The sequence below is a fragment of the Gekko japonicus genome, unplaced genomic scaffold (assembly GCF_001447785.1).
Source record: "Gekko japonicus isolate JY-2015 unplaced genomic scaffold, Gekko_japonicus_V1.1 scaffold2655, whole genome shotgun sequence".
NCBI classification, from domain to species: domain Eukaryota; kingdom Metazoa; phylum Chordata; class Lepidosauria; order Squamata; family Gekkonidae; genus Gekko; species Gekko japonicus.
Window position 1 is genome coordinate 99,561 of NW_015160302.1, and position 14,441 is coordinate 114,001.

Here is a 14,441-nt window from a genome sequence, read left to right on the forward strand (position 1 = left end):
TACCCAATTCCAGCGGACCACCAACTACTGGAGATGGCCTGAACTGCATCTACATGGACAACTTATTCTAAGGATCCTTTCGCACATTACAGTTCTTTGTACATACATATTCTGTATTACATACAATATGAATTTCATACAGATACACTCAGAGGACCAGGGCTGGCTGAAGTGCTCTACTGAGTACACACCTGGTGGCAAAACTAAGGCTCTTGATGAGTCATGTGTGATGCAGCTGCCAGCAACTTACTAAAAGTCACAGTATGAGTCAGCAGCAAAAGCAGGTTTTAAACTCCAGCTATCCAGAACTGTGCCAGATTCATTTTGGTCTTTCTCTGGAGAACTCTGGGGACTTCTCTACTACCCTAGACCTCTAGCTGGGTCCGGGATCTGTCCACCAGAGATTGGTGCTGGAAAGTAGCTCAAGTTTAAACCTTACTCAGAAGCACAAAGGATTGCAGGAGTACTGGTAACAGATGCCACTGATTTCACAAACTGATTTAGAATTAGTCAACATGTAGCTAGGAGGCGTAGAAAGTCCCTCTCATCCCAGGAAGCAATTTTATGTTAACAGACCCAAAAGCCCAGCCCCTTGTGAGTAAAGAACTTTATGGAGAGAAACGCAGCAAAGCATAAACCCTTAGTCTCATCCTGCTGCATCAGAAATACTTCCACCTGCTGCAAGGGTTCCTGGAGAGGAAAAGTCTAAGGATAAGAAAAACTTAAGGGATTGAAATAACATTTTGCTGAAGCGGAAAGTGATCGGACACTAAGAAAAATCTGGAGAGAATGGTCTCCAGAGCTGCGTTTCCATACTCCATGTTTTGAAAATGAATACAAGGAAGTGAACAGAAAATTGCAGGCTGATATGGATCTGTGTAACACAGACATCATCTGGCATGAGTCTGAGATGTATGTCTGGTAAAGCTCTAAGGACTCTCCCATTTGAATATTTGACACATATGTAATCATTCACACATTACACTGTTTATTTCTGTCCTCTAGGCACCTCAAGACAGTGTATATAGTTTTCTCAAAGGGGCTCCTATCCCAGCACCCAGACCATCTTGCTTGGTTATTTCATTGTGCCATGAACCCAAATTACAACTGAGCAGCCCTTTTCTAGCTTTGTTGTTGTTCAGTCGCACAGTCGAGTCCGACTCTTCGCGACCCCATGGACCATCTCCCGCCAGGCCCTCCTGTCTTCCGCAGTCCTCCGAAGTTGGCTCAAGCAACTGAGCAGCCCTTTTCTAGCTAGACCTTTACAAAACGCAGAGAATGGACTTCAGAGGCCACACTGACAATTTGCTCTGTGTGTGTCTGTGTCTCTCTGTGTGTGTACTTTCCAGTCTATAGTCACTAGGAAAACTTTGCTCAGTTTTCTTTCTTTTTTTGAATTGCTTGGCAGTTCATTATCTCTAGGGAAAATCACTTCCATGCAATCTGAAGAATGTGCAAATGCTATTGAAGATAAAACAGACAAAAAGGGGATTTGAGCCAGAGAAGAAAGGAGGGATTGTGCTGCCGCTTAAACATTTTTTAAAGTTACGTTCATATGACTCTTCTGTCTCTGCCCCACAGGTCCAGGCCCCTCCCTTCTGGATAACTTCTGAAGACTGGGTGATATGCAGTAGCTAGCAGCTTGAAGCTGTATCCATACATCCTGTGTAGAACTATGCACTTGCTGAAGGTTCTCAATAGCCCCCCCCCCCACAAAGACCTGTTTTGTTCTCAGGTGCATCAATTCAACTCAACACCTCCAGGCAAAGAGGAGGCAGATTTGTCTGTAGCCCTTGCAGGCACTGCCTATTCCAACAAGCACAAGATGCCCCTTTAAGTACAGTTAAAGGACATGCTGGGGAAGCAGGTATGCAAGAGGCGCTCACAATTCAAACTGCAATGCAGGAAAAATAACACACTCAAGGACTTGTAATTTAACTGCATGCATCTGTAGCATCCTGAGTACATGGGCTTTTCTTGAATGGAACTTTGAATATATACATATGAGCAAAACTCATTTCCCCTCACACCTTAGGAGATGAAGGGTCTCCGTCAGAACCCTCAGCAGTGGTGTTGCTTCTGGAAAAGATGCCCGGGATTTGTGGCTTCTATCACTGATGCACCCCTGACCAAAATCATGGCAAAGCTCCCATTGTTGATACTTTGGATGGCAAAATGGCACAACGGATGCTACTGGGGGCAGATACAGGTGTTACTCTGTATAGTTAGGGCTGGGTACACATAGTACTACATTTTTCGGCAACCCAAATTCAATATCAAGAGGGGGGAAAACCCTGAACTCCGCAAGAAATATAAACTGGGCAAACTAAGCAATCTCACAAATTTCTGCATGATCTATTCTGCTCCAGCTGGTTATTGGGGGGGCCTATACTGAAGCCTCACTGTCCTCCTATTATTTGACATGCACCCTCCATCTACCTACCCCTCTAGTTTCTGAGGTCCCACTGGACTCCGTCCATGCACGTTTTGAACAGTCTTTGCTGTGTTAGTGGCTAGAAACATGTAGTTATACTTTTAGTGAAGGATGAGGTTTTCAGTATGCTAAATGTTAATGCTAAAGAGCATGCTTGTTTCATACAATGCATAGACCACACACCATCCTTTGCTTAAGTTACCCCTCAGCTGCAGTATTAAGTTCAGTTTCAAGAAGGGTACTGGACTTGAAACTATATCTTGCTGTCCGTTCCACTGCTCCTTATATGAAAAATGCTCACTTTGGACACCAAAATCCTTGATTTTTGCAACTGAGCCATAGAACCACTGACCCTCTCTGTGTGTACCTTTCCAAAAGGGGTAGCTTCTGCCTCTGTGATTGTTATCAACTTGGCCCAAGCACACATAAAGACTTTCTATCACCAGTTCTGTCTTCCTGGCCTGTTTGCATATCATATAAGCAGTGGACTGCCCTAAAGGTTGGGTACTGCTTGTTAGGTTTTAAAAATACAAGAGTAAACTTAACTACTTCAGCTGAAGTCTTTGTAGGTAACTGGGGCTGGTAAGAAAGCAACCATGGAGGCAAGATCACTTATACCATGAAATTATCCAGACGGGTAGCTGTGTTTCTCCGTAGCAGTAGAAAAGAGCAAGAGTCCTGTAGCACCTTAAACTAACAAAATTTGTGGTAGGGGATGAGCTTTCATGAGTCACTGCTCTCTTCTTCAGATGTGAGCAGTGATGCATGAAAGCTCATCCCCTGTCACAGATTTTGTTAGTCTTTAAGGTGCTACTGGACTCTTGCTCCTTTCTACTACCATGAAATTATGTATACGTAAAGGAAATTATGTATACGTAAAGGTGGTTATAAAGTAAAAAGAGAACCACTGGGCCATCCAAGTGCCCTAAGAGGAAATAACTTCTTGAGTAAATAAATAAGATGAACTGATGGTTAATCCCCTTCTTCCAACCAACATAGAAACCAAAATATACTGTATAAAAGAGAAGTTACTGTTTCTTTGGCACTGACGCAGTCTGTCTTCTCTTCTCTCCACAAAGATGTTTTTATTTTATGCAATATATACCAAAGTCAATTCCCCATGCTAATTTCTCATTCTTAAAAACCAGTAGGTGTGAAAACGTCAAACCTCTTTGACTGTCAGAAGGCACTCTGTTGTCACACATGACTCTGAAATCTCTCTTTACTGCACTGGTTTACCAGGAACACACCTTTCCTTGTTCAAACAAATCTGAGCTCCATTAAAGACGGGAATAAAGCCATGCCCTGTTCCTTTCCTTGCCCTCGTCCCTTCATTAGCCACAGGAATTAAAATGCGATAAAATGCTGAGAAAGATGCCAAGAGTACAACGCAGGGAACCTTATACCTATCTGTAATTAATTTGCAGAAGAATCTGGATTTCTCATACTTCATTTAATCCAAAAACCCACTATACATTTTAACAGGAGATAAACCTGGAGAAATCAAATGACAACCTGGGGACAAAACACAGAATTCAAGTCATTGTCATGCAGCAGAAGTAGTTGTGAATTTCCTGAATTCTGCAGGGGGTTGGACTAGATGACCCTGGAGGTCCCTTCCAATTGTATGATTCTATTATCTTATTTGCTTCAACAAATGTCTATGACATCAGGCTCTGGTGGCAAAACGGGGCTCACTGGCTTACCAGCATCACTAGGGAGAATTTTTTTTGTTACAAAGGACTGTTGTAGATGGAACATGAGTTAAAAACATGGCAGGAAAAACAAAATAAACAAACAAAAAAAATCTCATGTTGATATGATTGTAAGTTCCCCAAACCAATAAACCCTGGGGATCCCCTTTCAAGCTTTGAAATCCTTTGGCATCTTCTCTCAAGCTTAACAAAGCAAAATCAGATTGGCTAGCAGACCTCATTTCTAATCCATGTTAATAAGCGAACAAATCTCTACACACACACCCAGCCCCTCCACTAAAATATCTCACTAGGACCTCCATCCCACGGCTTTATTCTCATCTTCACTTTCAGATTTCTAGCAGCAAGGTATTTTAGTGAGCATTAACCTCAGGCCTCCAAGGGGGAGAGTTGTCCAACGTCGCGGAATCGTTCTTGCTGTTCTTGCTTGCGCGGTGCACAGCGTTCTAAATCCATACAGAGAAAAGAACGAGAAGATTATATTGATCTGTGCACAGGCTCTTGCAAAGGTGTCAACACACCCCACTGCAAAACCTATCAAAGTCAGCCGGTCACAAAAGTGGCGCCACTGGAAAAGGTGCCATTTAGCTGATTTTAAGACCAACCCAAATCTTTACTTCTGTGTCACTTCATTATTCAACAATCCTAGCCAGAATGCCAGTAAATATTCTTGAAAAAAACGACTTGCCTGGTCTGCTGTGAAGTGCCTTCAGCCAATTTGGTTAGGGAACCAAACTGATTTTTGCCTTTTCTTTGTAAGGCCAACATTTTTGTATCGGGTAGATTTTTAAAAAACACTATTTAACACTGTTTTAGCCTGGAAACTGTTGTTTTAACTGTCTGTGGTTTGTTGTTATGGTCTATGTTTTTTATGATGGGTAGGGGCTGGATTTTAATTAATATCTTTTAAAGTTTTGTTATTTTCATTTTTTTTTAGCTTCCTCAGACAGGTTCCTGGAGAGGGGGAATAAGCAAGCAAGCAAACAAATAGCTTTTTAATATTGTAGCAATCTGCTTAAAACTAATAAGTTAAGAAGCAGTATGAGGTGGTGGCAGTAGTAGTAGTAGTAGTAGTAGAATTTTGGTGCCATGACTGAGAAGGCCACAGCTCAGGATGCTGTCTGCATGAGTTGGTGGGGGCCTCTGAAGCAGGGCCTAAGGAAATGACTGCAGTGGTTGGGTAGGTCTTGGTCCCAAACCATATAGGGCTTTAAAGGTCAACGCCAGCAGCTTGAACTGTGCCTGGAAACAGACTGGAAGCTAGTGTAGATGGGCCAAGTCTGGACTGATACAGTCCCTACAGCTCATTCCAGTCAACATCCTGGCTGCACCATTCTGCATCAATTGAAGTTTCTGAACACTTCTCAAGGGCAGTCCCATGTAGAGCACATTTCAGTAACCTAATTGAGAGGTGACCAGGGCATGCTCCACAATGGCCCGATGTTTTCTCCTTGGGAAGGCCACACCTGGCTAACTGGCTTAAGGTGGTAAAAGGTACTCTTGGCCATAGTTGCTGCCAGCTGAACCAACAGTAGACCTGTGTCTAAGAGTACCCCCAAACAAAAGACGTCTTCTTTCAAGGGGAGTGAAACCCCATCCAGGTCAGGCCTTCTGCTCACCTGGAGCATTTCCATCTTGTTGGGATTAAGCTTCAGTTTATTAGCCTGCACCCATCCCAAAACGTCCTCCAGGTAACAGTTCAGTGTTTTTGCATCCTCCCTGGAATCAGCTGGAATATTAAGCCAAGGTACCAAGCAGCAATCCCCCAGGACCATTTTCTGAAACCTACTGTCCAGGTAGGACTAGAACCATCACAAAACGGTGCCTCCCAACCAATGCTACCTCTACACTGTGGAGTCTTGTGAGCAAAAATTCTACTTTGTGAGCTACTGGCATTAAAGCTGTGAGCAAGCGATTTGACTGCTGCATAAATTAGTTTGCTCTGGAGCCATCCTTCCTGAGCTAAGACAAAAATGTGTGTTGGAGGCTAAAAACTGTGAGCTAGTTCACACTAACTCAGCTTAGAGGGAACACTGCTCCCAACCCTAGCTCCAAAAGGCGGTCCAGAAAGATACCACGATTGATGGTATTGAAAGCTGCCAGAGATCCAGGAGAATCAACAAAGTCGCATTCCCTCGGTCTATCTCCCAGCGCAGGTCATTCACCAGGGTGATCAAGGCTGTTTCAAACCCATAAACAGGCCTGAAACCAGGCTGGAATGAATCCAAGCAATCCAAAAGAATTTAGGATCTGATGTCTCCCAGCGCAGGTCATTCACCGGGGTGATCAAGGCTGTTTCAAAGCCATAAACAGGCCTGAAACTAGGCTGGAATGAATGCAAGCAATCCAAAAGAATTTAGGATCTGATGAGGACATAAACGTGATATGCCTTTGCTGACTCTGACAGAAATATTATAAACTGTATCTGTATTGACATACTTGATACCTAAATTTCTTTGATGTTTCAGTGCCTATGAAGGATGTTTTTATCCAGAGTGTTTAATGAAGCTCCTGAGTTCTGCTTACCTGATATTCTGGCTTCTGAGGCAGGTAAAACTGAAGGCTTGGGTCCACTATAGGTGTCTCCTGGTTTCCCAGAGCTTTAGCCAGTTCACTCCAGCTTCCATACCCTATATAAAAGATATTCTGGTTAAAAGCTGAGTCAACTTTTACAGACTCACTAAGAATTAACTTGTATAGGCCTGCATGAGACATTTATGGAAACACTGTCTTTACTATTAGATCTGAATCCAGTAGTACCTCAGAAACTAACAAGAGTTTCAGGGTGCCCTGACCTGGATAGCCCAGGCAAGCCCGATCTCATTAGATCTTGGAAGCTAAGCAGAAAGTACTTGGATGGGAGACCTCCTTGGAATACCAGCAGTTGGGAGGTGGGGAAGGCTTTATTCAGCCACCTCTCTGAATATCCTCCAGGCCCCCAGTAGGGGTCAGTCACCAGAGGTCACCATGACTTCCCGGTACGCACACACATATGAAAAATATAAAACCAAAAATGAGAGTTTCAGGGCATAAGCTTTCAAACATCATAGCTCCCTTCATCAGACATGAGCAGAAACTGAGATCTTGGAGTCCTTTTTTCCTAGTCAGAAGATGGGAGGGGTGTTTCTGCCACCAAACACTTCCCCACCCCAGCTCGAATCAAGCTGATCACAGTATGCATTGTACCTCTGCATCCTTTTCTTAAGAAGAAGAAGAAGAGATTGGATTTATACCCCGCCCCTCACTACCCGAAGGAGTCTCAGAGCGGGGGAGTCTCAGAGCGGCTTACAATCTCCTTCCCCTCCCCACAACAGACACCCTATGAAGTAGGAGGGGCTGAGAGAGCTCTCTCGAGAACTGCCCTTGAGAGAACTGCTCTGAAAGAACTTGTGACTGATCCCAAGGTCACACCAGCAGCTGCATGTGGAGGAGTGGGGAATCAAACCCGGTTCTCCCAGATTAGAATCTGCACTCCTAACCACTACACCAAACTGGGTCTCCCATCTTACAACCTCTCCCATCTTCTAGCTAGGTTAAAAGGATTCAGAGATCTCACATATACTTGATCTCAGCCAAAAGGCCGAGATCTCAATTTCTATTTATGTCTGACGAAGGGAGCTTTAACTCTCAAAAAACCTATACCCTTAAACTCTTGTTGGTCTCTAAGGTGCTACTGGGCTCGGACTCGAATCTAAGTGTTTTACTGCAGACCAAGATGGCTAGCTACCCTCTGAAACTGTTTTTACTAGGCAGACAGAAAAAATAAGGGCATGGAGCAGTTAAGTGGCTTGTAACTCTATCCTAACATGATCGCAGTGAAATGGATGGCCCCTGGTCAGATGGCAAAAGAAGCAACAATGAGCTATCCATCGATTAGGCAGAAATCTCTGCATACCTGAGGAACTTCCCGGGGAATGCAGGAAATTATACATTTTAATCAGCAAAAAGATATTTAAAAATCAGCCGGATGAAGACTGACTATGCTCCAAAAGGAGCAGCTGAATGTAAGTTAAATGAAATATGGGGGACGGGGGAGAGAAGAAATCAAGTTTCTCAGTCCCAAGCGCTTAGTCATAGTAGCCCAGACCAGTCTGCCCCCATCAGAACTCAGATGCTAAGCCAGGTTGGTACTTGGATGGGAGACCATCAAGGAAGCCCGGGGTACTATGCAGAGGACGGCAATGGCAAACCACCTCTGCTCACCTCTTGCCTTTAAAAGCACCATGAGGTGGAACCTCATGAGTCAGCTGTGACCTGACAGCAACTTTACTTTTAAGAGCCCAGAAAAACCTGGAGAAGGAGATTGTGGTGGTTGTGGTATTTACATGTTCAGCCATGCAATTACTCGTGGGTTCCCCATCTTGCACATATTCACTCAAAGTATCAATACCATGGTAGAAGATGGACTTACTCCCTAATACAGCATAAAATATCTGGAATTACAAGTGTCCTATGGTAGGTGAAATTGTATGCAGAGTTACTCAAGACTATGCCCATTGCTTTCAAAGAGCTCAGACTGGAACAACTCTATACAGGAAAGTTTAGAGAATCTTTCTGAAGAAAGCCTACAGCTGCCAATGTGATGGATGTGTGAAAAACTTGTAATAGGGGGTTGGATCCAGCAATACATGAGCAGAAATTTAAATGCACTGTGCTGTTCTATAGCACAGAAGCTGCAGCAATGCACTAATATTATGTTTAAGAAAAAAACAATGTGCATATAGAACTGATGTAAAACAGATGTTTCACCCAGGGCTATTTTGGGGCAGGAACACACAGGAACGGAGTTCCAGCTGGCTTCCAAGTTGACCACACCCAGAAGGAACTCATTAGCATAATAGGCCACACCCAACAGCAGAAACTCATTAGGATTGGCTACATTAGGGGTGTGTGGCCTAACATGCAAAGGAGTTCCTGCTACAAAAAAAGCCCTGGGACAACAAACAAGGTAAACAGAATAAGAAGCAAAAGGTGGGTGTGGCTGGATGACCACACTTCTGGTAACACAGGGATGTGGCCTAATATGTTAATGGGCTGTGCTGTCATGGGTGTGGCCTAATATGCTAATGAGTTCCTGCTGTTGGGTATGGCCTATTATGCTAATGAATTCCTGCCGGGCTTTTTCTACAAAAAAAGCCCTGGTTTCACCTAATTTCATTTTGTTTCGTTTTGAAATTGTATCGGAATAAATACTTGGTGTTAAGTCTTGTGCAAGCAGCAAAGAAAGCTGGGGGCCTAATTCATTTAGTATAACAAGTAGACAACGAGTAATTTTAGCACTTCCACTTACACAAGGACTGTTAGGAATGTGGAAACCTTCCATAAGAACATAACATAAGAACATAAGAGACGCCAATGTTGGATCAGGCCAAAGGCCCATCTAGTCCAACACTCTGTCACCCAGTGGCCAAAAATACCAGGTGCCATCAGGGGGTACACCAGTGGGGCCAGGACATTAGAAGCCCTCCCACTGTTGCCCCCCCCCAAACACCAAGAAGACAGAGCATCACTTGCCCCAGAGCCTCTATCTATACCTTGTGGCTAATAGCCACTGATGGACCTCTGCTCCATATGCTTATCTAATTCCATTTGGAAGCCGTCCATGCTTGTAGCCGCCACCACTTCCTGTGGCAGTGAATTCCATGTGTTAATCACTCTTTGGGTGAAGAAGTACTTCCTCTTATCCGTTCTAACCTGACCGCTCAGCAATTTCATGGAGTGCCCACGAGTTCTTGTATTGTGAGAAAGGGAGAAACATGCTCTACCTGTTCTTTCCCATGCATAATCTTGTAAACCTCAATCATGTCCATGAGATCCAACCCAGTGTTATTCTGTCTGGCAACACTTCATTCTAAGGTTTATTTCCAGAAAATACTCCTACAGCACTATTGATTTCAATAAGTTTAGACTGGAGCAACTTTTTTTTTTAATACAGTTGAACCAAGGTCAAGACCTGTATATATGATGATATGGCTATGTGGTACACAATAGTGGAACTCTTTTTTTTTTTTTTTGCCATTTCCTGAGCAATACCCAATTGTCACGTTAGCCTTAACCTTTTAAACTTTTCTACCCCGTTTGACCATAGAAGAACATTATATGGCAGACAGACAGCTGGGTCATTTTTGTGTTGCCCATGTACCCTTAAAAAAAAATTATCAAAATTGCTGTTGATATTGTACAGCAGAGTTGTTTGCCTTGTGCTAAAGGTAAAGGTTTCCCTTGCTTGAAAGCCAGTTGAATCTGACTCTAGGGGGTGGTGGTCATCTCTGTTTCCAAGCTGAAGAGTCAGCGCTGTCCGAAGACTTCTCCGTGGTCATGGGGCTGGCATGATTAGACGCCGAGGCACACGGAACGCTGTTACCTTCCCACCAAAGTGGTACCTATTTATCTACTTGCAATTTCTTGCTTTCAAACTGCTAGGTTGGCAGGAGCTGGGACAGAGATAGGAGCTCACTCTGTCACGCGGCACCTGGGTCTCGAACTGCAGACCTTCCAGTCTGAACCTCTGAGCCTTGTGCTACACACATATATTTTAAGGGGGAAGGATGACTGAAGTAGGAGACAAGTTCAGAAAGGCTCTTCATTTATTATTTCAATTTGTATCATTTCAAAGACAATGTTATTGTTACGAGGCTGTTGGATTTTTTTTTTCATATGAGCAGGTTTATGCATACAAATAAGAATGAACGTTATCACAGCCACAGACCATGGTTTAGTATTCACAATGTCCATTAAAATTAGCTATGGCTACATTCAGCCGCCACAATAAACTGCATAAATCCTGGTCTACCAGATGTACATAGACCATAATTAGTTCAACTCCCCTACTAAATCTGCTGCGTTCTTCATTTCTGGCTAATGTTCATCCCACTTTTCCTCAAAGGAGTCACTTGGTATCCTGCCTCAGTTTTATCCTCACAGCAACTTTGTCATGGTGACAACACTGGTGAGGCAAGTTAGGCTGCAAAAAGTGATTGGCCCAAGGTCAGCCAAAGGAGTTTTGTGCCTGAAGAAGGAGTTAAACGTGGGCCTGCCATATCCTACTTGATGCCAAATTGTACACTACTCCATACCAGTGCTACACCCTGCACCAGCGGGTTGTAGTGGTTAAGAGACCCAACGCGGTATAGTGATTAAGAGCATCAGACTCTAATCTGGGGAATCTGGTTTGAGTCCCCACTCCTCCTCCACATGAAGCCTGCTGGGTGACCTTGGGCCAGTCACAATTCTCTCAGAACTCTCTTAGCCCCACCTACCTCATAAGTACCTGTTGCGGGGATGGGAGGGGGAGGCAATTGTAAATCACTTTGAGACTCCTTAAGGTAGAAAAAAGTGTGGTATAAAAATCTTCTCTTCTTCTTCTTCTTCTTCTTCTTCTTCTTCTTCTTCTTCTTCTTCTTCTTCTTCTTCTTCTTCTTCTTCTTCTTCTTATTATTATTATTATTATTATTATTATTATTATTAGAATTACTCTAGATTTATTTCTGAGAATAGCAAGAACAGAACATACAACACACACCCTTCTAGTCAGACAGGTAACAAACCCCTTCCAAAATCACTTTTTGGAGGCAATTTCACCCCAAACAGGCCTGTCTAATCTTTTGCCATTCACACCTTCATTCGTTAAAAATTAAACCTCTGGACTTTCAGTGCCAAGATGCCTCTGATTCTACATCATAGTTACATTTGGCTCTGTTAAATAAATAAATAAATTCTTCTTCTTCTTATTATTATTATTATTAGAATTAGAATTATTTCAGATTTACTTCTGAGAATAACAAGAACAGAACATACAACACACACCCCTCTAGTCAGACAGGTAACAAACCCCTTCCAAAATCACTTTTTGGAGGCAATTTCACCCCAAACAGGCCTGTCTAATCTTTTGCCATTCACACCCTCACTCGTTAAAAATTAAACCTCTGGACTTTCAGTGCCAAGATGCCTCTGATTCTACATCATAGTTACATTTGGCTCTGTGCTATATATATATAGGAAGAAAAGGCATGCCAAACACTGCAAAGTATTATGATAGTCTCTCAAAACATTTCATTTGTAGCACAATCACAGGAATGTTGCCAGAGTTCTAGAAAATATGTAACCTGCTTTTACCACTGTTACTATGTTTACTGCTTCAGAAACCTGAGTTCATCTTGCGCTCTCATAATCTTTAGTTCTTCAATTATCTTTTGTTAATATGATTTATCCTCCAGGGAACTTCAGCCAATGAACACCATTATCGCACTAAGCACAATACATTAGCAATTCTAAACAGAGTTACATCCTTCTATATCTGTTGAAGTCAATAAATTTAGAAAGTTGTAACTGCTTAAGATTTGGGTGGGTAGCCGTGTTGGTCTGAAGCAACAGAACAAAGTTTGAGTCCAGAGGCACCTATAAGATCAACAAAGTTTAATTCTGGGTATAAGCTTTCATGTGTTCTGAAGAAGTGTGCATGCACACGGAAGCTTATACCCAGAATTAAACTTTGTTGATCTGAAGGGGGCCTCTGGACTCAAACTTTGTTCTCCTTAGGACTGTACTGCTAATGAAGGACGCAGTTGCCCGTGAAAGCTCAATGTGTTAAGGCTGAACCAGACAATTTTAAGGAGTCTACTTCTTCACATCATGTGCATACCAGCTCTGACTCTAAGGCAATATATTCAGTTTGCACAGAATGAATGGAATCATACTACTGGGGCAGCGTTCTGCACCAAATTGTAGCTTCCTGATCCTCTTCAAAGGTAGCCCTATGCAGAGCATACTACAGCAATCTAGGGGTTACCAGGAAATTCAATGTAGCAGTGAAAACCTTTTTCCTCCATCTGGAGCTGAGAAGGGCTTTTACTGCCCTAAGGTTCCACGTCATACCCTCAATGGTTTGTATTGGCCGCTTTCTGGGTGCCCCTGCCGCCTCTAGAATATGCCTGTGTGGAATGGGTGAAGTGGATGATGTCGAGCATTACATTCTGAAATGTTCATGGCACGAATCACTTAGGCAAAGGTTTATTTATCCTATTGTACCTCTGTATAATGGAATTTCAGAGCAGGATTTGACCGTTTTCTTGCTCTTTGATATTGATGCACATGTTACTAGCAGAATGACTTTGTTTGCACTGGCAGCAAAAAAGATAAGACTGGGTCTAGGACTTACTGCAAGTTATTAATGTATAATGTTTGTTGTGCTTTGATTTATTTTGTGTTGTTATGGCCAATGGCTAAGACAATAAACTAAACTTGAAACCTTTTTCCTCCAGAAAAAGCCTGGAATGGTCTCTCCCAGTCTTGTCTCTGAAAGGTGGTCCAGAAGGATACCATGACCAATGGTATCAAAGGTCACCCAGAAGTCCTGGCGAATCAATAGGGTTGTACTCCTTCAATCTATCTCCTGGAAACAGGACTTGAACACAACCAAACAATCTGCTTCATCCAGATATCCCTGAAGCTGCCCAGCCACCGCTTGTTCAGTCACCTGGACAAGAGTAATACAGTTCTCCTGGATCCACAGTAGATTTTTTTAATGACTGGGCACACCATTGCCACCTCTCTCAAGGAGGCATTTACTTTCTTCCGGATCCAGTCTGCCACCCCGGGCAGATTTCAGCAACCAAAAGGGGCAAGGGTTACTCAAACAGGGAGAAGGTCGTAGACTTCCAACAATCCTGCCCACCTCCTCAAACTGAAAATTGAAAGGAATCTAATGCAACTGGACAAGCTGGCACCATCAGATTTCTATTGCTGCTAATATAGAGTACAAACTGGTACAGACGCAAGAAAACTGGTTGCAGGGGGCTGCCAAGCACTCCACGTTATACTGCAGGCTTGTTCCAATAGGAACACCCAGAAGAGTTCTTCAGGTCTACACTGTGTAGATGCAGTGATGGTGGAGAAGTGTTGTTTCTTTGCCACCGCCATGGAATAGTCTTTAAACTGAATTCTAGCCAATGTCTTGTAGAACTCATCATGAGTCTTTCTCCATTGTCACTCTAACCACCTTCTCCAGCCAGTTCATAGCCCAAAGCCGCTCAGTATACCAGAGGGCTGCTAAGATTCTAACTCCATGTGGCTATGTCCCGTTGAACAATTATAAGCACAACAGAGGTGCTAATGGCGGTGGGTGTGGGAATCACAAGTTTTCCCAAAGAAAAAAATACTGCTGTTTGAGCACTGAGGGAAAGCAGTGACAGACGCAGTGTCTTGAAGGGAGACATGAATTTGCCACAACAGACACATAACCATTATGCTTAAAAAAAGGATAATCTCAGCAGGTCTTTAAAGTATAATACCCT

General features: G+C 43.1%; 1 protein-coding gene across 1 annotated transcript in view; it reads right to left on the bottom strand.

Moving 5' to 3' along the window:
- LOC107114683 (beta-1,4-N-acetylgalactosaminyltransferase 3-like) overlaps positions 1-14,441 on the bottom strand; it is a 128,763-nt gene that overhangs the window by 37,500 nt on the left and 76,822 nt on the right. The window contains exons 2-3 of the mRNA XM_015416264.1: positions 6,676-6,779; positions 4,518-4,595 (exon numbers count right to left, since the gene is read on the bottom strand). Of these exons, the coding sequence (XP_015271750.1) occupies positions 4,518-4,595; positions 6,676-6,779 (182 nt within the window). The remainder of the gene's footprint in view (positions 1-4,517; positions 4,596-6,675; positions 6,780-14,441) is intronic.